The 23,383-nt window shown below is 44.5% G+C and overlaps 2 protein-coding genes across 5 annotated transcripts in view; one reads left to right on the forward strand and one right to left on the reverse strand.

Moving 5' to 3' along the window:
- The first annotated feature begins 701 nt into the window (after positions 1-701).
- On the forward strand, positions 702-12,521 carry hif1an (hypoxia inducible factor 1 subunit alpha inhibitor). 2 transcript variants are annotated; one of them, XM_020482015.2, is made up of 8 exons: positions 702-1,167; positions 3,638-3,888; positions 4,946-5,094; positions 7,502-7,647; positions 7,874-7,980; positions 8,240-8,303; positions 8,584-8,694; positions 9,895-12,521. In XM_020482015.2, the coding sequence occupies exons 1-8, from the start codon at positions 979-981 to the stop codon at positions 9,949-9,951; spliced, it is 1,074 nt and encodes a 357-aa protein (XP_020337604.1). In that variant the 5' UTR covers positions 702-978; the 3' UTR covers positions 9,952-12,521. The 2 variants fall into 2 exon arrangements, with proteins under 2 accessions (XP_020337604.1, XP_020337605.1); XM_020482016.2 differs by lacking the exon at positions 702-1,167 and adding an exon at positions 2,996-3,216.
- A 94-nt stretch (positions 12,522-12,615) lies between these two features.
- Positions 12,616-23,383, reverse strand: part of LOC109890051 (1-phosphatidylinositol 4,5-bisphosphate phosphodiesterase epsilon-1) — a 35,256-nt gene continuing 24,488 nt past the window's right edge. The window contains exons 16-32 of one of the 3 annotated variants that reach the window (XM_031823751.1): positions 21,822-21,929; positions 21,518-21,634; positions 21,108-21,266; positions 20,818-20,947; positions 20,627-20,668; positions 20,140-20,264; positions 19,852-19,957; positions 19,558-19,698; positions 18,871-19,170; positions 18,326-18,489; positions 17,871-18,132; positions 16,698-16,816; positions 16,369-16,497; positions 15,953-16,198; positions 15,447-15,605; positions 15,089-15,313; positions 12,616-14,619 (exon numbers count right to left, since the gene is read on the reverse strand). In XM_031823751.1, the coding sequence (XP_031679611.1) occupies positions 14,425-14,619; positions 15,089-15,313; positions 15,447-15,605; positions 15,953-16,198; positions 16,369-16,497; positions 16,698-16,816; positions 17,871-18,132; positions 18,326-18,489; positions 18,871-19,170; positions 19,558-19,698; positions 19,852-19,957; positions 20,140-20,264; positions 20,627-20,668; positions 20,818-20,947; positions 21,108-21,266; positions 21,518-21,634; positions 21,822-21,929 (2,727 nt within the window). In that variant the 3' untranslated portion in view covers positions 12,616-14,424. Of the gene's footprint in view, positions 14,620-15,088; positions 15,314-15,446; positions 15,606-15,952; positions 16,199-16,368; positions 16,498-16,697; positions 16,817-17,870; positions 18,133-18,325; positions 18,490-18,870; positions 19,171-19,557; positions 19,699-19,851; positions 19,976-20,139; positions 20,265-20,626; positions 20,669-20,817; positions 20,948-21,107; positions 21,267-21,517; positions 21,635-21,821; positions 21,930-23,383 lie in introns of all 3 variants that reach the window. The other 2 variants (XM_020482017.2, XM_031823752.1) reach the window with 2 other exon arrangements.

Genomic DNA, 23,383 nt, shown 5'->3' on the forward strand with positions numbered 1-23,383 from the left:
CAGAACCATTTTGTAACCAAAACTTAGACCCGCATTTACTGAGACCTCAATCATCCCACATTTCATCAGGTTCTTTGTGTCGAAAGGACATTTTTCGTTATATAGCATCATCCTGTTCACTTCCAAAGCACTGGGATGACATATAGTGTAATTTCATTTCTCTTTAGAGAGGGAATTGATTGGTGTACAGCATAAACTGAGGAAGCAGAAATGCTGACAAACCAAGGAAGTAATCCAAAAGTAATCCTTCAATTACAAGTAATCCAATGAATTATGTTAATAATGACTTTTATTGTCACGTAATCTCTAATCAGTAACTGATTACATTTTTTTATGTAATCCATCCAACCCTGCACACACACACACACATACAGAGAGATGAGCAAAGATACATAAAATGTATGTTATTTGCACCAAATTTCTACTCAGAATCCTATATTCTATGGGTGTCTCTCATTTCAAGATTTCAAGTGAGTGTAATTTGGAATTGTTTTTATACACTGTGATGTCAGAAACCTGAGGAAAATCTATTTTTCTGACAGTTTTCGTTATAATCAAATAGCAGTACTCTGACGCCATCTGATGGATGTGTGTGAAGTTGCTCTATAGCAGTTAGTCATTCAGTACACTAGATGTCGCTGTACTCTCATTCTGGGTACTACACCTCGCTTGGTATTTCCCTTCCAAATACATTTTCGTCGTTTGTTTTTTTGCCTGTCACTGCCGTTCTTATTATACCTCAGTGGTCAATGGTTATTTACACATTTGACTGGTGCTAGCAAACACTGAGCTTTGGAAGCTTGTCGGCTCGGTGTTTAATGTATTGCATCGGGAAAGAAACAGACAATTTATGCATGGCAATGTTGTGAGCAAACACGTAGCATAAGTCCTAAAGAAGAGGTGTCAGTATCTCGAGTCAAGAGAACATCTTTTGACAGCGAGCGAGGGGCAATCTTGGCTTGGGTTCGGTACACGGGCATGGCAGCGGCAACAGTGGTCGAGAATGATCCAACGGCGAGCGAAGGCGGTGCCGCATCATTCTCGGAGCCGGAGGTCCACAGCCCTATCTGGAACGACTCTCAACTTCGAAAGTATCCTTTCCAGACCAGACCGATACCCAGACTCTCTCACACGGATCCTAGAGCTGAGATGCTCATAAACAACGAGGTAAAGTGACAGTTGACCTGACAATTAATTTGCTGTCATGTTTTTGTTCAAGTTTGACAGATAGCTCAAATTAAGTAACCCAATTGTATTTGGATTTGAAATGCTTGCTTGCTAGCCCTTCCCAACGATGCAGTTAAAAAACAATACGAACAATTAAAAATAGTAACACGAGGAATAAAATATACAAGAATGGAGCTATAATATACAGTACCAGTACCAGATCAATGTGCAGGTCAAGAGTAAGAGGGATTTGGTGAGAAACAAAAATAACTAGCTAACGATGGCTATATGGCTAGCTACTACAAATAACGTTAATCAACAAGTATTTTGTCTTGTACACACCACCTGCTTGTATCCTGTATGTTGTTAGTAAGATAGCCAATGTTCTCTCAACTGAATCAGCTGCTGGCAAGCCAGCGAACACGATTTTGACAGTGGTTCTATTTTTTTCAATTTCACCTGTTTTATCCAGGCTTGTTCTGCATGAATCAAATCTCATGCAAGAGAGACCCTACTTGGTCTGGTTGATAGTGGACAAGTCCAGTGTTCTTCCAACCTGGTCCTGGGGTCCTTTGTAGGGTGTGCAGTTCCAATGTAGCATGGTAGGGCTTGATTATTAGGTGAAACATGTGTTTTTGACACTGGATTGGAACACAAGCTTGGCTGTAGCCTAGGTTACAACCCCTTGGTCCCCAAAACCAAGGCCAAAGAACACTGGACTTGACAAGTCTGCATGGCATGGCAGTCTGCAGTGCAGATAATCTGTTTGCTGGTAACACACATCTGGCCTACCATAGACTATCTTATTTTCTTATAGGTAGCCGATGAAGCAGATTTTTTTTCTTCTCCTGTCTGATACTATTTGTAACCAGGTAATCTGGACCCCTTGTTAGCAATGGTCCTCTCAGTATACACGTGCCACCTCCTCCTAAGAAAACATGTCATGCCTCCTCTTGAATGCTTCTCTGCAAAAGTCAGTCTGCATTTACTACATCTGATATGACGTTGACTTGTTGATCTCTAACTTTGCCTACATCAGAGGAATGCAACACACCCTGTTATAACACTGAAATGCACGTACCACTAAATAAATCAGTATTTCTCATATGACTGTCTTTCACATCCATTGATGTGCCTTTCTTTGAAATATGATTATACAATGCCAGAGATTAGGCTACAGCCTGGAAGATCAATGCTGGCTGTTAATATGTGGCATGCTGGCAGCAGGTATGGTACTATGGATGCATATGGGATATCTAGGCTATTACAGTGTAACTCTGAGACTGTTGACATAAGTGAACTGTAGTGAATATCAGTTATATGTTCCATACATGAGGCTAGCTAGGCATAACTGCTGTGTGCTGAGGGATCCATCTGCAAAGTAAACTTTTTCTGCATGCAAATCACAGGTTTTATTCCTTGGTCTTTATTCAGCTATGTTTATACGAGCAGTTGACTGCGTGGTTCAAATATATATATATTTTTTGGGGGGGGGCATAGAATGGTTGTGGTTCCACAATTATGATCTGTGGTGAACTCCCAGTGAACTCAGGTGGGAGAGGGAAAGAGATGAGGAGGGATCGAGTTTTGACCAGACACATCAATGTTGACTAGGTGAATGAGCTGTATAATTCAGATTTACCGCGCGATAAACAGTAGAGTACCCGCGCGGTAAACAGTAGAGTCTCGAATAGAGTAGACCAACAATTTGCTGTTGACATGAAATTAGTTGAATAGCGTCTTATTGACCCAAGTGAAAAGTCAAACAACATAGTCTGTTGAAATGGAGCTTCCGTATCCTATTCATAATTCACTCATTATATTATACCTCTTGCTTCCGCCCTGCTTGCGGTCTTTGCTGTACGAGCTTCGCTAATGAAATACAGTGCAGCGGCACAGCGCGCATGTGCTGCACAGCCTACGTTCCAGTAGTCACGTAGCACTTGCCACTTGTGTCCAATGGGACCATCAATCGCTCTGCTTGCCAGCGAACCGCAGTGTTGTTGATACACATGGCTAATGCAGGCTCTTCCTATTCGCCAGAGACAGGTGTGCCTTTCTTTGCTACGTGCCTAAGGATAATATGTGTAATGTATTAAAAGCTATTACATATTGATGAATTCCCCATGCATTTAATTTGTTCTGACTATAGCCTAACTATTCAATGCGTCAAAGGAAAACTGATTAGATGTATATTGATATTTTATGGTCTGGTATACCACGGCTGTCAGCCAATCAGCATTCAGGGCTCGAACCACCCAGTTTATGATATTTAATGCATATAACGTTAGGCCTATCACTATTAGGAAAACATGTTAACAAATTATGTTTAAAAAAGTTTAATACTTTTTGTATAATTTAATGAAACTTGTTGCTTGCTTCAGTCCTATATTATAAGGAATAAAAATATCAGAGTATATGCCGTCTTTTTCTAATCTAACAAATCTTCCTTTTTTGGGGGTGGTTTCAGCAACCGGTGGTTTTAACAGACACCAATCTAGTGTATCCGGCTCTCCAGTGGGACATCCCGTACCTGCAGGAGAACATTGGAAACGGGGACTTCTCTGTGTACATCGCGGAAAACCACAAATTCCTCTACTATGACGAGAAGAAAATGGCCAACTTTGAGAACTTTGTACCCAAGTCTCGACGGATAGACATGAAATTCTCTGATTTTGTGGAGAAAATGCATAAAACGCAGGAAGAGGGAGGAGATGAGAGGTAATGTCTTTGTGTAAATGGCTATTTTAACCATCATCCGAGGGAGGGTGATCTGCTGTTTGATCTGCTGACCTGCTGCAGGAGAGTTAGGTCCTTAGGGACATTTTATCAGTGCTTTAATATGAGTGAAGGTAATATACAACTTCCCTTATTTGAGTCACAAAACATGTATAATATGGACAGAATCAGATTAAATGCTATCCAGTCTAGGTGTTTGCATTGCAGGAGTGCCGGGCATTGCTCTTTAGACCAAAGTAAAATGTTGAGTGAGTCAAATTAAATCTAATGCAGGAACTGAAATAGCTAGCTGTCGAGAATGACTAAGCATTTATAAGGCATCTTGGGAACATTTTGTACCACTCTCACCTAACTGAGTTGCTTGGCCTGGGAGAGAGAGAGAGACACACGCACACACATATCACTTACTACACTGAGCCCCTTCCTTAGAACTAATGCTTGCTGCTTGTGTCCATGTACTGTAGATTTGATCAGTTAAATGACGTTTTCTGTCACATAGTGGTGGTTTTGTGCAACGTTTGTTGCATGGCATTACTGTTTTCTAATTGAAATCATTCTTTGTGGTTTGGCAAGAAATGCTTTCTACTGAGCCGAGTTGAACATTTTATATTGGCAAGACAAGCTTTCATTTCCGGATGCATGTACACTTGCTGAGTACACTTGACTCCTGATAAGTGCAAACTCTGGAATTGCATTGCAACTGTCCCTATTCAATTGCATTTCTCTTCATTCCTCTGTATATATGTGTTAACCACTGGGCTTAAAGCAGCATATTCACTACAGTTCCAACCCTTTTGCTTTTATCGGTAGTTGACTCTACAGGTACAGCATTACCCCTCCTTTGGACTGTGTTAATGACAGACTGTCATGCAGGACTGTCTTATCCTTTGTGTCTCTATCCACATTCTGCTCCAACTAGCTCCAGGATCACTGTACTGCAGCTCCCTCTGTGGCTGTGCTCCTTCCAAAATATGTGCAAAGCAGAATATCAATTTCCGTCTCATCAGATGGTCTAATTCTATTCTGTTCATCCTCCCAGGGTGTACCTGCAGCAGACACTGAATGACACAGTGGGCAGGAAGATCGTGGTGGACTTCCTGGGTTTCAACTGGAACTGGATCACCAAGCAGCAGAGCAAGAGAAACTGGGGCCAGCTCACCTCCAACCTGCTGCTCATAGGCATGGAAGGTAAGAGACCTAGCCCTGGCCTATAGGCATGGAGGGTAAGAGACCTAGCCCTGGCCTATAGGCATGGAGGGTGAGAGACCTAGCCCTGGCATGGAGGGTAAGAGACCTAGCCCTGGCCTATAGGCATGGAGGGTGAGACCTAGCCCTGGCCTATAGGCATGGAGGGTAAGAGACCTAGCCCTGGCCTATAGGCATGGAGGGTAAGAGACCTAGCCCTGGTCTATAGGCATGGAGGGTAAGAGACCTAGCCCTGGCCTATAGGCATGGAGGGTGAGAGACCTAGCCCTGGCATGGAGGGTGAGACCTAGCCCTGGCCTATAGGCATGGAGGGTGAGAGACCTAGCCCTGGCATGGAGGGTGAGAGCCCTGGCCTATAGGCATGGAGGGTGAGAGACCTATCCCTGGCCTATAGGCATGGAGGGTAAGAGACCTAGCCCTGGCCTATAGGCATGGAGGGTAAGAGACCTAGCCCTGGCATGGAGGGTGAGAGACCTAGCCCTGGCCTATAGGCATGGAAGGTAAGAGACCTAGCCCTGGCCTATAGGCATGGAGGGTCAGAGACCTAGCCCTGGCATGGAGGGTGAGACCTAGCCCTGGCCTATAGGCATGGAGGGTGAGAGACCTGGCCTATAGGCATGGAAGGTAAGAGACCGAGCCCTGGCCTATAGGCATGGAGGGTCAGAGACCTAGCCCTGGCATGGAGGGTGAGACCTAGCCCTGGCCTATAGGCATGGAGGGTGAGAGCCCTGGCCTATAGGCATGGAGGGTGAGAGACCTAGCCCTGGCCTATAGGCATGGAGGGTGAGAGACCGAGCCCTGGCCTATAGGCATGTGTAACGGATGTGAAACGGCTAGCTTAGTTAGCGGTGCGTGGTAAATAGCGTTTCAATCGGTGACGTCACTTGCTCTGAGACCTTGAAGTAGTAGTTCCCCTTGCTCTGCAAGGGCCGCGGCTTTTGTGGAGCAATGGGTAACGATGCTTCGAGGGTGACTGTTGATGTGTGCAGAGGGCCCCTGGTTCGCGCCCGGGTATGGGCGAGAGGACGGTCTAAAGTTATACTGTTACATTGATGCTGTTGACCCGGATCACTGGTTGCTGTGGAAAAGGAGGAGGTCAAAAGGGGGGTGAGTGTAACGGATGTGAAACGGCTAGCTTAGTTAGCGGTGTGCGCTAAATAGCGTTTCAATCGGTGACGTCACTTGCTCTGAGACCTTGCAGAGCAAGGGGAACTACTACTTCAAGGGCCGCGGCTTTTGTGGAGCGATGGGTAACGATGCTTCGAGGGTGACTGTTGTTGATGTGTGCAGAGGGTCCCTGGTTCGCGCCCGGGTATGGGCGAGGGGACGGTCTAAAGTTATACTGTTACACATGGAGGGTGAGAGACCTAGCCCTGGCATGGAGGGTGAGAGACCTAGCCCTGGCATGGAGGGTGAGAGACCTAGCCCTGGCATGGAGGGTGAGAGACCTAGCCCTGGCATGGAGGGTGAGAGACCTAGCCCTGGCATGGAGGGTGAGAGACCTAGCCCTGGCATGGAGGGTGAGAGACCTAGCCCTGGCATGGAGGGTGAGAGACCTAGCCCTGGCATGGAGGGTGAGAGACCTAGCCCTGGCATGGAGGGTGAGAGACCTAGCCTATAGGCATGGAGGGTGAGAGACCTAGCCTATAGGCATGGAGGGTGAGAGACCTAGCCTATAGGCATGGAGGGTGAGAGACCTAGCCTATAGGCATGGAGGGTGAGAGACCTAGCCTATAGGCATGGAGGGTGAGAGACCTGGCCTATAGGCATGGAGGGTGAGAGACCTGGCCTATAGGCATGGAGGGTGAGAGACCTAGCCCTGGCCTATAGGCATGGAGGGTGAGAGACCTAGCCCTGGCCTATAGGCATGGAGGGTAAGGAACTAAGGGGTTTATAGGAATGAAGGTTAAGCAGGGTTTTCCCCAGGATGTTTTAACAAGGTTGGTTCTGCTGGGGATGGGAGGCCTGGAAGGGGTCGGTGCCCCCCTTCGGACTCAGAGAATTTTGCGTTTTTCTGCAGTCTAGGTCCATAAATTATAACAAATAGTTGCTTTTTTAAAGGTACAAAATCAGCGCCGCTTTTAAATTATTTGGGGAGAACCCTGGTAAGGAAGGGACCCTGTGGCTTTTAGGCATGGGGACCATGGCTAGCAGGTGATTTCCCTAGTCCTATTAGACAAGGAAATGATATACAGTATATCTACAATGTGGGTGCCATATATCGCTGATGGAAAGAGTGAACTACCCTGTCTCAATGTGCAATCAAAGGCCTTGTGGAAAGGGCATTAAGAAAGAAATCCACTCACCTTAATTTCAGCTGAAATTAGCTTAAGGGCATTGCTCCTCCAGAGACAGACAGGTAATCCTGTGATCTGCTCAATGTTTGTAGGCAACGTGACGCCAGCCCATTACGACGAGCAGCAGAACTTCTTTGCACAAATCAAAGGTTACAAGAGGTGCATCCTGTTCCCTCCCGACCAGTTTGAGTGTCTCTATCCCTTCCCTGTTCACCACCCCTGTGACAGACAGAGCCAGGTAAAACCTACTTTCTAATGTCATTTATTTGACCATTTTAAAACAGTCAACCAGACGTGGATGCAATGCAATCATAGAGGATAACACATCAAGGAAAACCATTCCATTGTGGTCCCTTTAGAAACCGGTGTTTGATTTGATATGCAGTGGATTTTCTGTTTCTCAACTGTTTCTGTTTGTTTTGAATTAATCTTACTAACAGCAAGTTTGCTTTTGCCATTTGTAGGTTGACTTTGAGAACCCTGACTATGAGAGGTTTCCCAACTTCAAGAATGTGTCGGGCTATGAGACTGTGGTGGGCCCGGGAGATGTTCTCTACATCCCCATGTACTGGTAGGAGTTGCTTTACACTGTTCTACCTAGTATTATGTGTGTGGTGGGATCCCATGTACAGTACAGTGTGTATTGGTAAGAGTCGTTCTGTACCGAGTCTGAAAATAGACTGATTTTGATGCTGTTTTCTGACTGAGGATTCTGTCGCTGAAATGTCAACACTGTGGCATTGTGGAACCAGACTGGTCAGTTTGACCTGTTGGTGACATTGTACATGGTCTGATAAGTCTTCTCTGTTTTCGTTTCATGGCTAATTTAGGTGGCACCACATTGAGTCCCTGTTGAGTGGTGGAGTGACCATCACTGTCAACTTCTGGTACAAGGTACTGTATGTGCTCACTGATATATGCCAAAATATATCACCATCATCTTTACTACATTCATGTCAACGAATGTTGTGGCACCCTAAAGAAGGCACCATTACGGTCAAAATATTGGTGAAATGAATTGAATATCTTTGCATTGAAAGATACATTTCTCACTGTGCTCTCTTTATCATTTTTAATTAGCTTGGATCACCTTGATACATCCCTTAATCATAGAAGTAGAATTAGAGGACATGTTATATTTCTGTCCTCACTAAATGATCTGTTATTCCCCCAGGGTGCGCCCACGCCCAAGAGGATCGAGTACCCACTGAGAGCTCATCAGAAGGTGGCCATCATGAGAAACATAGAGAAGATGCTGGGGGAGGCACTGGGAGACCCACAAGAGGTACTGAAACTGGACAGATGAGGAATATTCTGATGGGATTTATTTATGGGAGATCTAGTCTGGTATGTTAAAGCAATTGTACACGAGAGGCCGTGGGTTTGGACTTTTTTAGCACGGCTGTGCTGCGGTCGTAGGTACGAGGCGAAGCCCACCCATCACAATGCTTGTTTTGACCAACCCATTGTAGAAAGCCTGGTATTTTTGTATGCACTAGCTACTTTAGGCATATCTGTCATGACAGACATAATGTCATATCTGTCATGACAGACAAAATGTCATATCTGGGCATGACAGCCATAGTGTCATATCTGGGCATGACAGCCATAGTGTCATATCTGGGCATGACAGCCATAGTGTCATATCTGGGCATGACAGCCATAGTGTCATATCTGGGCATGACAGCCATAGTGTCATATCTGGGCATGACAGCCATAGTGTCATATCTGGGCATGACAGCCATAGTGTCATATCTGGGCATGACAGCCATAGTGTCATATCTGGGCATGACAGCCATAGTGTCATATCTGGGCATGACAGCCATAGTGTCATATCTGGGCATGACAGCCATAGTGTCATATCTGGGCATGACAGCCATAGTGTCATATCTGGGCATGACAGCCATAGTGTCATATCTGGGCATGACAGCCATAGTGTCATATCTGGGCATGACAGCCATAGTCAGAGTTGGCTAAACTCAAGAACAAACATATATCTGTACCAGGCTGCCAAAGATCCCATAGACTCACTAGTTCCAGAACTAGAACATGACTAAATCACATTTTTTCTAGAACATCAAATGACATCCCAATGAGATTCCATTGAGAGGAAGATTCTGGCTGGTTCCATAACTAGAACATGACATCAGATGATTGACATTCCATTTGGCGGCTCCGTATTTAGTTGGTCCTGTAGGAATAGTGCAGAAAGCTTGCCATGCCCGGAATCCTTACGGCTCCGGAACGCTGACCCTGATAGCAACCCAATTACTGTGAATATTTATGGTCTACCTGATTTAGCACAGAGTGAATGGAAGAAGGGGGATGTGTGGTACAGCACAAAGACTAGAGGACAGGACACTCAGTGAAACAAAGCTATAGCTATAGTATCTCACCTAGTAGTAGGCCCTAATAGGGTTTTCAACAATGGACTTGTTTTAGTGCGATTGTATTTTAATGCATCAATGTGCTTTCTGTTCTGTAGGTTGGCCCTTTATTGAACATGATGATTAAAGGCCGATATGACCAGGGATTCAGCTAGAGCTACTGCCTCAGAACTGTCTGTGTGTGTATTTGTGTGAGTGAGTGTGCCGAGGCCTGATTGTGTGTTTGTAGGTGAGCATGTGTGTGCAGACACGTGTTTGTGCATTCGGACTGTTAAGCTAGCAGTGACTTGGCCAAACAGCCATTTTGACTGTTTTGATTGTCTGGGAGCCATAATCATCACAACTTCAGCTACCAGTGGGAAGACAATAGTGGACAACGGACCAGCCATGGAGACCCACATGCAGTGTGCTGTCAGAGAGGGATGAACTGTGTAAACTACACAATGTAGAGTTGTGGTATTTTAGAGGGAGTGGAGTGATGGGCAACCGCTGTAGATGTCAAAGAATAAACCCCCAAACACCCTCAAAGTGGAAGTTGCCCATAATTAACCATTGATGCAGGGTCAGATGGTGGACATTTTATCATCACACCCAATAGGATTGGGAAAATCTGATCCTAGATCTGTAGTTGGGGGCAATTTCTACCTTGAACACTAAACAGGTGTGTGTGTTGGGTGGTTGTTAGTCATAACCAACAAGATACTCCCTTCGTCTATTTAACCGTTCCCCTGTCATTACAGTTTGTAACCATAGCAACACACCTGCAGCTTGAATATTAAATAGGGAATAGCTGTGTAGTAACTAAAGTAGGCCTACTTATTTTGTGACAAACTTCTCAATGAATTTGCGACACATGCACCCCGAAAGAGATGAGTCATATTCTTGTTCTGTTGACTCGGTCAGTAAGCTGATTTTTGTTTCTGTATAATTGCTGAACGTTTGTGTTATAGCCAACATACTTTTTCTTTGATGGTGTGTTTTTGTGTACATTCAGGCATAACTGATTTTCTGTTGGTGTGTTATTTTTGTTGTTGTTGTAAATCTGTTATGATACATGGTACAATTAAGTTAATGAGGATGGGCTTAAAAGTATTTCAACTAATTTCAATTGCAGCTGGACAGTAAAATAAGAATATATTACACCTAACATGCTACCAGTGGAATGATTGAAGACATCTCACCAGTTTTCCTACTCAAATGCATCCTAAAACAAGTTTCCCAAACTCAGTCCTGGGGCCCCCCTGGGTACAGGTTTTGGTTTTTGCCCTAGCTCTACACAGCTGATTCAAATAATCAAAGCTTGATGAAGAGTTGGTTATTTGAATCAGCTGTGTTGTGCTAGGACAAAAAACTAAACGTTCACCCAGGACCGAGTTTGGGAAACGCTGTCCTAAAAAACAGTCATGTTTTGCTCCGGTAACAGTCACACAATACGCTAACCCTATATTCATTTAAATTCAATATAATTTAAAATATATTCTACTTGTAGTTATTACAACAGTATTTCTTAGTACTTGTATCAAGAATGTACCTTGTGGATGGTTTTCATGCGTGTGTGCCTCTCTAATCTTACACTTCCCCTACTGTTGCTGTTTTTTCTCAATTCTTTTCGGAAGGATGTCAAAGTGTGTGTAGAGTTCAGTTGAATTCCGGTTGTTATTGTGCCATTGTCAAGTGTTTCTCGTGAAGACTTCACTTCAACAGGTGCAGTTTAGAGCACAGGACTTATTTAAAGCACATATTGGCTGTCCTAGTGCTGTGTGCCAAACCAGGTGTGTCCTTACAGGGTTGTGGCTATTTCAATTTGGTCAATTCAGGAAGACAACAACTGTAATTTCAATTTTCCTCTATGATTTTCTGTGAGGAAAATGTGGAGTTGGAATTTTAGTTGACTTTCTTAATGTAAACGATGTTCAGAAAGTTGTATGTACGGAGGCCCTGGTGTGACATTGGTTTGACTTCATTTTAAGCTGCATCATATTAATTTGTTATTAAAACTAATAGCCTAGTTAAACCAGACTGACAATGGCTGTGTGAATGGTGAACACAGCATTCTGTCTGATTTAACTACTAGGCTAATATACTAATGCTGCATGTTCAATTCCTACACCTTCAGTGACTGACAAAATATTTCTAGGGGAGTTTCTATGTTCTAGCCATGTGTATTATAATTATTAGCATTTTTTCCAACAGCATGTATTGTACTCCTCTGGCTTTCCAAAAACAAATATGGAATCCATCAACCGGAATGTTCATATCGTATTGTTTATATTTAGGCTAATATTCTAAGAATGTTAATGTCAAGGGAGTGTATGCTTCATTGTTGATAGTATATCAATATTGTTGATGAATAGACTAGTTCTTCAATTAATTATTATTTGATAGTTAAGTCTGAGGTTAAATTGCTCTCTTCTGTGTATTTGTTTCTCCTACCTGTGTGCCTAGCTTCGTTATGACATGGCTCAAGAAACAGCCAGAACAATTATATTTTTATTTAATTTTTGCATTATGTAGCTTTAAATGCAAAACCTGAACATGGTTAAATAAACTCTTTGCTGTGTTTTTAATTTTTTTTACAAATACAAAAAAGTTTTCTGGGTTCCTGCACTTGTATGATTTGAGTTTGTCTGCTCTATGTAATTTGCACTGATTTCAAAATGACTGCTGAACAAGGAGTTCTATTGTGCTAGTGGCTTTGTAATAAAATCTTAAACTTTTTGATCAAGTTCTTGTATCAGTCATCACAGCGGTTTGGTGTCAAATTCAAGTCTGTCATTGTAGAGATTCATTGTGAGGAAATAGACCAAAGGATACAGCTATAGCACTGGGAATGTTTAATATACTAATATGACAGTAATATCGCAGTATTATACACCAGCAGTAATGTAAAATAGAGAAAAATAAACCATGTTTGGAGTTAATGTAGAAATGAGTTTTGAGGGATGATGGGTGAAATTGTCTGTCTGATTATTTGAGTCTGACCATGGGAGATTCTCAATTGGGAAAAGTCCTTCCTCTCCTCCGTGACCTGGAATCCAGTAAGGGTTTGGCATATGTAGGAGCGTGTTAATTTGTTAATAGGTCAACGAAGGAGTTTGGCTCCTCTCCTCGACTGCCACCTCCGGCAAAGGATGCTCGGGTGTATCCTACCGCAGAAGTGTTTTGAAATCAGCCACACCTCCTTTGAAACAACTATTATTTTCTCAGAGGGGAAAAGCATGTACACATTTAAAAATGATACTCTACTTATTTATCCTTTTATCTATAAAATGTCTAGCATAACTAGAATTTGTAAACCACTTTAAACATGTATTTTGGGATTCCACCTCTAAACATAATTTGCCTGATGACGAGCACATTTATTTTCTGTTTTCATCTCCTCGACTCAAAGGAGGCGAGGAGAGGACGCGAGGAAATCTAATTGAGATTCTTCACATTTCCTCCAGCCACTTCAAACTTGCCAGATTGATGTCTTATGTATCCATCGGAAAGCACAATATCACCATCTGCTGGTCTGTCCTACAGTCAGTGTGTTTGTCTTTCATCTCCGACTGGATTCGAACCTGGGTCTTCTGCGTGCCACAAGGACAGAAAAAAGGAGAATGGAATGGACTCTAGCTACATGCGTATTTATCTTACTGTTTTTAACAGACTATGTGATTCCACCTCTGTAAATGTAATTTGCCTGATGACAAGTGCATTTATTTAGAAAAGGAGGCAAGGAAATCCAATTGAGATTCTCTCCATTTTCGTTAGGCATTTGCTTGGGGAACTAATGCAAGGCTTCAATAAATGCACATGTCGATAAGGTGCCATTTCCAGCTTTAGGTAGACGTAGATTAGGCTTATTGCCTGGTCCAAATCACATCAGACACCTAGGAGTTGCACGGCTCCAATTCCACATCTTCCCAGTGTCAGCCCATCTTGGATATCTTTAATTAGAGTGTGTGAAGGGAGATAAACACACAAACATTGTATTACAAGCATACAATAATACTATCAATTGGACAATCGATAGCAGAGAACATAAAATATTACTTTTTACACTTCAGTCTGGTTCCCAGATTCCAAATTGGTTCTCTGCCCCAAATGATGATGCTAGCGAGGTTGTTTAGCTGTAAGTTATGCGGTAGACTTGGATTTGGTTGTACCATGGAGTTAGTTAGAGAAACTCAAGGGAGGGTTGGACCATAGAGTTAGATAGAGGACGCAACACTGCATCTGTCCCATTATGGCATCTATGAGACCATAGCCAGCGCCATCTCCATTTTGAAGTAGTCAATTGTCTTCTTCTACTACTTTATGAGTTGGTAAACAAACTGAAAGGGGTGCATACTGCCACCTGAAGTGTGTTGTCTGGATAGGTATAAAGCCAAGGTTGGCAATATGCTGCCACCTGCAGTTATGGAATGTTTGTATAATTCATTGGCTGGTCCATCTTGATGACTTGGATGGAATTGTGTGATCCTTCCTTAACCCATAGGAAGTTCCACCCAGTTGACTACTTAAGAATTGTGAAAGTCCTCAATGGCGCTGCCGATGCTAAGACAGGCTTTTGGGCACTTATTTATCTCTATGAGTTGGACATAGAGATCCTATAATTCACTATGAATAGACTGTGTGTAACGTCACTCTCTGGTCTCACTCAGATGCAGACAGCACACGGCCCTCTCATCATTGCTGTGCACCACCTCAGAGCAGGCGTGAGCCCCGATCCATATGGCCCGGCTCCGGCCTGTCAGTCGTTTCAACTCGCTCGCCAACGATATTCCTTTCCGCCGATCCTCGCGAACAGGTCTGACACAGTCTTCATGCTGAGCTGTCTGAGAACATTGAAGCTGTCAATTATGGCCAGCTACTCCAGAGAAATAACCCTAATTTTGGTCATTACAAAATAGAGGGATTTGTTAAGATTTTGAGACATTTGCAAACTGTTTTTGATTGGGTTGGTCTTGCCATCTTAAACACAGCAAACATTTTTAGCTAAACATATTTACAGTTACTGACAAATTCAATAAATGTGGCCCATGCAGGAAATCTCATACATTTGGCTATCAACAACACTTGACGTCTCTCTCTCTCAAAAACACACACACACACACACACACACACACACACACACACACACACACACACACACACACACACACACACACACACACACACACACACACACACACACACACACACACACACACACACACACACACACACACACACACACACACACACACACACACACACACACACACACACACACACACACACACAGTCCTCATCCTATATCCTCACATCTTTTCCCTGAGCCTGCTCCCTGAGTCTGAGGATGAACTCCCCCTGTCCCCTCCACCTCCCCTGGGCCTGGAATACACATTCCTGGTCCAGGAGGATCCTCTGGGTGGGTCTGGCAGGGAACCTGCGCCCCAGGGGCTCCTTGACTACCTCCTCTATCAGAATGTAGTCACTGGCGTTGCCCGCTGACAGCAGGAGGCTGGACTGTCTGGCTTTCCTCAGTGTCTGCAAGTGAAATGGAGATCAGTTACACGGTTAAAGGTAATTATAACAGCCTGCCCCTGCAACTTTGTTTGTTTGGTAAGTAATGGGGTTAGGGAAATGTAACCACTCCCGTGACTGACTCCCATATGCTTACCTGTCGGATGAGGTCATTGGCTGTGATGTGTCTGGGAGCTCTGAGGGTCACTGGTGATTGGTCAGGAGATACTCCATGTACTTCCACCAGAAAGGAATTGTCCTCCAGTCCACAGCTGACCTCCATCTCCTCTATAACTGGCTTCTCATCATTCACACGCTGAAACAAAGGTGAATATTAAAGGTATGGTTAAGGTTGAGTCTTTTTTAGAGACATCAACAACAGTTCATTCATATCTGCGAAGAATGGCATAATCGGCGCATCCCACAGATACATTGAAAGGAACAGGGTCAGTTGCAGTGCAACGCCGCCAGAGCAGTTTTTGGGGTTGAACAAGCTGAACAGGTTGAGTAGATCAAAGAAAGAAATGTCCAATATCATTTGAATTCTAGGCTCTTGAAGCAACAAAATTGAAAACTGTGCAATGACTTTACCAATTGGAAGTCATACATTTGGTCATAAGAGAACGGAAAAGGGATTTTGTGAAGGTTGCAATACAACCAGACCTTTTCTCTCGTTTTGAGGCATACTCTGCCAAGGTAGCCTTCGTCAGGGTTCCAGCTCTCAACAACCCTGAGTATCTCTTCCTCAGGCCTGATCGTCCTCTGCAGGAGAGGCCTCCGAACCTCCCCCCTCTCACCCCGAACCTCACCCTGAGCCTCCCCCCTCTGACGGGGCAATGCCACCCTCTCTTCCATCAGGAAGTAAGAAGGGAGGGAGACTAGAGTAGAGGAGGAGAGGGATGGAAGGACCTGGGAGGCAGTTATAGAGAGAGAGAACGATAGAGATTAAGCATTATACTGCTGCAATTGCACTGTTGAAATGAATCTCGATCCAAATGATCCAAATGATCTTAACCCCCCACCAAATGTGTAGAATGCTGAGGTACAGTACATGGTGAATTGAAAGATGACATGCTTACATTGTGTAGGAGCTCTCTGGCAGTGGTCCTCTCACTCACACCCACCACCGTAAAAGGCTCAGGCCCAGGGACTCCATGGACGGTGACTCTGTACTGCACAGCAGCCCTACGCTCCTCTGTGCTGAAGAGCTGGGAGACACAGACACACAGACACACAGACAGTGGTTAATGCACGGCTGAATCAAAATCCTGCAACCTCTGTAGCTCTCAAGGACAGAAGTAGGAGAAAACCCGGCACTACACACTCACCCATTATACACTCGCTACACACTATAGACTACAGACTCACCCACTATACACTCACTACACACTATAGACTACAGACTAACCCATGATGCAGGCCGTGAACCTGCTGTTCCGCTGTCTTCAGATGTACGGCTGTAGATGAACAGACTGGAGACTGGCAGGACCTCGTTGTGCTGATTCCTCAGCTGCACGTGTCTGTATCCTGCCACACACACCCCCACACAGTTTTGAAATGATTGCCACTGTTAGTATTGGGAAAATAATGCTCTCATTTGACAGCATTGCAACTTTTTCTGCCTTTCTTATAGTTCTTTTCCCCATGCTGTCTCTTTTAAACTGAACTTCACGTGGGCATAGAATTTTACCCATTTTGTGTGAATTCAATTAGCTAATCAAATTGAAAAAAGTTGTGTTTATCTCCAACAAGTCAGTTTGTCAAATTTCTGCACTGCTAGAGCTGCCCCGGTCAACTGTAAGTGCTGTTATTGTGAAGTGGAAACTAGGAGCAACAACGGCTCAGCCACAAAGTAGTAGGCCACACAAGCTCACAGAATGGGACCGCCAAGTACTGAAGCATGTAGCTTTAAAAATAAAATGTTTTATTGTATGAAATTTGGATTAAAATGATATGCAGCCATAGTTCTACAACCACTGAATGCCTTCAAACGCAGCATGCCTACCCCCAGAATAAAAATAAAAATATAATGAATTATTTTCAGTTTTGAAACAGGGTTACAGTATTTTGAAAATGTCGGTTACATTTATTGCACATCAAACACAAACTGTCTGACGATACTCATGACTGAAGCCTACCTTCACAGTACGACATTATTCTGGACAAAAAGATCCAGGTGTAAAAGCCTTGAATGGGCAAAAATTTGAGTTAAAACAAGCTTATATTTTTGGTTCTAATGGGATACGACAGTTGAACTAAGCTCATGACGAATTTATAAGGTATATTATTATTTTTATTATTATATTCTTCAAGAATCAATGGGTATTTATTATTATTTATAAGTCCAAAAATGTATGTAGGAACTAAGAATTCTAGCTTTAATGTTAGGAAAGAATGTAGCCCCACTCACACCAGGTGTTCATGTTTGAAATGTCTCATGTGACAATGAGTCTCTTTTCATCTGGAATGACTATAGCTGTACCAGGTTTGGGTCTTCTAATAAAAACACACTCTTTGTGTGTGTGCCAGTGTGTGGAAGATAAGTCACAGATTAAATGATGTAGCGTGCGTGTGTGCCTACCTGTCCTGAGTGCTCTGAGTGATATGATTCTCTGAGCGGTGGTCTGGGAGCTGTTGTGTTCCACCACGGTAAAACGTAGGAAGGCCAGGTCAGCCATGAGCAGGGGGAGGTGGAAGCTCTGGTTCCATATGGGGTTCAGGGGGTTACGGTGAACGGGTTTGGTGCGGAAGTGACACCCATCAGCCTGCATCCCCAGGATGTCTACCTCGATGCATGGACTGCCTGCTGTAGTCCCTGGGCATAGATTCTGACCAGAGATAATCTGGAAGGAATGGAAAGAGAGAAGGGGGGGATAAGCGAGAGACACAGATAGAGAAAGACGTCAAGAAAAAATGTCTTGCACCAGATGAACTGACCGAAAAAGGAAACCGGTTGACACTGCTGCCTTTGAGGATCACTAGCTACTTGTTGTACACATGTATACATTCAATCCATTACCTCTGCTATGTACTCACAGTGAGAGACAACATGACGGGGCTCATCCCCCTTGGGTCTCTGTCCAGGGGGCAGAAGTGTCCATAGAGTGGGCAGCTGGGGTCCCACAGGACCGGGGGCTTCAGGACGTACCCACAACCCCTGTTAGGCTCAAACATGGCGGCGTTCAGTTGCAAGGGAAGGTCTGTCAGAGAGAGAGAGAGGGAGAGAGAGAGAGAGAGAGAGAGAGAGAAAGAGAGAGAAATATGTAAACTATTGGAGAGACTCAAAAATAGGTTTGTGCGCCAACAACTAGACTTTCAGACAGACAATGTCATTTTCAAGAAGCATGTTGTGCTCCAATTTCAAATGACTTCTCTGAATCAACTTCTGAAATATTGAATTCGCCGAAACCCCTTGTCCCTTCGTACTTTTGACTGAATGCAGACAGGGCCAACTCGTTCTGGCAATAGGCCAAATATCAGTTCCTCATATGAAGCTAGCCAAATTAATTTCCCACTTTCTCCCACATTTGGCATAATGAAGCAAACTTGACTTAGTTGACGACTCCTAGCGTCTAGCTCACCATCGGTCTGGTAGTTGAGAGCGACCAGCTGTATTCCATGCAGCCAGAAGAGTAGGGGACTAGGGTTGGTGGAGTCGATACGTGTGGCTGCTGGGTAGGTCCGCAGGAGCTGGGAGCTGGTGTGTTGGATCAGCTTCTGGGCGTAGCGGCGACACAGGCGTTTGGCGGCGTTCTCATTGACTGAGGAGACATGGTAGCACTTTGGGGTGTGGATGAGGGAGCTGAGAGAGGCATTACAGGTGTACAGAGGGGAGGTGGGTGGTTCTTCCCAGTTGGAACGGGGGCCCTCTGATGCTGCTCCTTCAGATTTAGGGGGAAAGGGTTATGAGAGGAGTGTGTGTGTTTTTAAAAAATTATAATTATTTTACCTTTATTTAACTAGGCAAGTCAGTTAAGAACAAATTCTTATTTTCAATGACGGCCTAGGGACAGTGGGTTAACTGCCTGTACCTTGTCAGCTCGGGGATTTGAACTTGCAACCTTCCGGTTACTAGCCCAACGCTCTAACCACTAGGCTACCCTGCCGTGTCTGTGTATGTATGTGTCTGTGTATGTACGTGCGTGCGTGCGTGCGTGCGTGCGTGCGTGCGTGTGTCCAGCCTGTCTAGGAAGAAGTAGCAGACCCTTAACCATTGAGTTAGAACTACATTTTGATAGCTAGGCATGGGGCAGAGAAGGATAGTCTACCTCTCCCTGGGGTGCGCATCACTGTCGATGGGTCCCCTGGAACACCTTTCTCTGGATCTTTCCCAAAGATGTACCTCCTTCCCTTTCCTTTAGGAGAAAGAACTTCCTGTCTCTCTTTTCTCTCGCTGGAAGTGGATAGACCTGGGACACACAGACTTATACCTTCACAAGGAGATCTCACAAGTCAGGAATATTACATTAACCTACTCTTGTGAATGTGAGACTGGAACACAAGGCTATTTACAAGGCATTGTATAGTTTGTTTATAAAATATGATGTAGTGTAAGGAAAGACCTGGGAATTTGACAGCTTGGCAGTAGATCACCAGATCTGAGAGCTCCTGGGCTATCTGGCGTCCTTCCTTCTTGCTTCGAGGCAGCTTGAACTCTTCCTCCAGCTCCTTGCCAAATACATGTGTCTGGGTGAGAGAGTGTGTAAAAATACAAAAGAGACAAAACTCTTGTCTCATGATGTTATTAATCAAATATAACGGGAGAAACTGGTTAATTAAGAAAAATTCCAACAAGATAAATAATTTTGTATTTCTATGTCTGCTGGATCCTGAATGGAGGACAAACTCACTTCTGCTTTGTTGTGAGTAGCTCTCTCGCATTTCTTCATCTTCTTGGGGACTTCGTCACTGTGTTTGGTCTGTAACTTCTCCCCTGAAAGAGACTTTCCCTCAGGCCTATCCTCCAGGATATTATCTGTATCAATGTAGACATTCCAGCCAAAGACATTATTATTGCAGTATAAACAAATACACACATTCATGCAGTGTAATCTAATTTGACGTTTTCAGTGATCTAAGTATCATTAAGATATGTAGCCAAAAACTATTGGCTTTCAAGCAATCTCTTGTTGTTTTTGACCCACTTGGTAATCCAATTGAGTATCAGTGGGTACTAATTTAGTAGATAAGACGCTTTTGAAAAGTCACAACACACAGTCACACAGCCAGTGTACTAGAGCACTGCACAAACAGAGCACAAATCTATTCAGCAATAGGACAACAAGTATGCTGTGGAATTGGCAAATCTTAAGTGATTCATTTGATTATTTGTATTACCTTCTGGGAGAGAAGAAGCAGTAGATAAAGCCAGGGCGTCAGCTACAGAGGAAGAGAGAGTAGGGGGGTCACAGGATAAGTTGAAGATTTGGGATAATCAACATTATTGCTGTTTGAGTTTGTTACCACAGAAACGTCTCAACTATAAACTGGCATACACTGGGATGCTCTTGGTGTTGTTGTGACCATACCATCAGATAGGGATTCATACTCATAGTCGTATTCATCCTCATCCTCTTCTTCCTCCTGATCCTCAATGGTTGGGAAGGGAGGAGGCATCACACTACTGGCCTGGGAATGCATCTGGGCCAACTGGTGAGCCTGTATCAGGAAGAGTCATTTAGGACAATCTTAGTTCCTTCTAATTATATATCCGTGTGCCATCATTTTAGGTATATATAGCACATTATATAGATACCGGACTGGATCAACAACTGTTAAAAAAACCTTTGGTCAGTTTGTTCCTTATCAGTGGCCTTGCCTTCTGTTTGAGGATGTCCACTGGCGCCTGGTGAGCTTTTAGCTTCTTGTTCTTGAGGAGGATTTTCCCCCTCAGTTGCCATGGTGACGGCAGCTGTGGGTCGTCCGAGAAATCCCTTTCGAACAGGAACTTTGTCACCAGCTTATCCCCAAACACCGTCTGTTGAAGGACAACACAAACACACCATCAGAGTTCTAATCTGTTCTGAGGGGAAGAAGGAGCCATTGTGATTGACCTGTTAATCGCAATGTAAGGTATATGTTCCCGGGTGGTGGTTCAATAACTCTATGACTACCCTGAACCCTTAACCTCATCTCTACTTCTTTTCGTTAAACACCAACGAGCATCAGAAAGAGCCCATTTCACATCTCAACATTGAACTAGACAGGATAGTAAGTAGGCCTACCAACCTTGAATATGTCGGCCATCTTGCGTTGCTGCGGCAGGGAGCAGTGATTCTCTATGGACAGCATCACAGGTAGGTCAGAGGTCACGAAGGCAGAGCGGTTCACTGCCTCCACCACATCCTGCAGGAACGGAAGATTAATAACTCAACTCAATAAATTAAATTCAACTTAATTCAACCCAACTAAACTTAATTAAACTCCGCTCATCTCAACCCAACTCAATTCAACCCAAACAAACTCAACTCATCTCAGCTTAGGTAAACTAAATTCAACTCACTTCATTTCAACTCACTTCAACTCAACTCACCTTGAAGGGTATGCGGGTAGTGAGGGTGTGTCCATGGTAGATGATTGGCATGCCATCATCTCCATCCCAACAGTCCAGTTCAACACTCCTACATCCTTGGAGGAGCACCTGAGACAACAACAAACCAAACAATAACGTAGCGACCTGGACAAAACACCTGGACACCTGCACAAAACACCTGGACACAACACCTGGACACAACACCCGGGCACCTGGACACCTGGACACCTGTACACAACACCTAGACACAACACCTGGACACGACACCCGGGCACCTGGACACCTGGACACCTGTACACAACACAACACCTGGACACCTGTACACAACACCTGTACACAACACCTGGACACCAGGACACAACACCTGGACACAACACCTGGACACCTGTACACAACACCTGTACACAGCACCTGGACACAACACCTGGACACAACATCTGGACACCTGTACACAACACCTGGACACAACACCTGGACACAACACCCGGACACCTGGACACCTGGACACCTGTACACAACACCTGGACACCAGGACACAACACCTGGACACACTTGGCCCTGTCCGGGGGTGTCCTCGGATGGGGCCACAGTGTCTCCTGACCCCTCCTGTCTCAGCCTCCAGTATTTATGCTGCAGTAGTTTATGTGTCGGGGGGCTGGGGTCAGTTTGTTATATCTGGAGTACTTCTCCTGTCCTATTCGGTGTCCTGTGTGAATCTAAGTGTGCGTTCTCTAATTCTCTCCTTCTCTCTTTCTTTCTCTCTCTCGGAGGACCTGAGCCCTAGGACCATGCCCCAGGACTACCTGACATGATGACTCCTTGCTGTCCCCAGTCCACCTGGCCATGCTGCTGTTCCAGTTTCAACTGACCTGAGCCCTAGGACCATGCCCCAGGACTACCTGACATGATGACTCCTTGCTGTCCCCAGTCTACCTGGCCATGCTGCTGCTCCAGTTTCAACTTCCACCTGACTGTGCTGCTGCTCTAGTTTCAACTGTTCTGCCTTATTATTATTCGACCATGCTGGTCATTTATGAACATTGAACATCTTGACCATGTTCTGTTATAATCTCCACCCGGCACAGCCAGAAGAGGACTGGCCACCCCACATAGCCTGGTTCCTCTCTAGGTTTCTTCCTAGGTATTGGCCTTTCTAGGGAGTTTTTCCTAGCCACCGTGCTTCTACACCTGCATTGCTTGCTGTTTGGGGTTTTAGGCTGGGTTTCTGTACAGCACTTTGAGATATCAGCTGATGTACGAAGGGCTATATAAATACATTTGATTTGATTTGATTTGATTCTGTACACAACACCTGTACCCAACACCTGGACACAACACCTGGACACAACATCTGGACACCAGGACACAACACCTGTACACAACACCTGGACACAACACCTGGACACAACATCTGGACACCAGGACACAACACCTGGACACAACACCCAGACACCTGGACACAACACCCGGACACCTGGACACAACACCTGGACACAACACCTGGACACCTGGACACAACACCCGGACACAACACCTGGACACCAGGAAACAACACCTGGACA

The sequence above is a fragment of the Oncorhynchus kisutch genome, linkage group LG4, assembly GCF_002021735.2.
Source record: "Oncorhynchus kisutch isolate 150728-3 linkage group LG4, Okis_V2, whole genome shotgun sequence".
Lineage (NCBI taxonomy): Eukaryota > Metazoa > Chordata > Actinopteri > Salmoniformes > Salmonidae > Oncorhynchus > Oncorhynchus kisutch.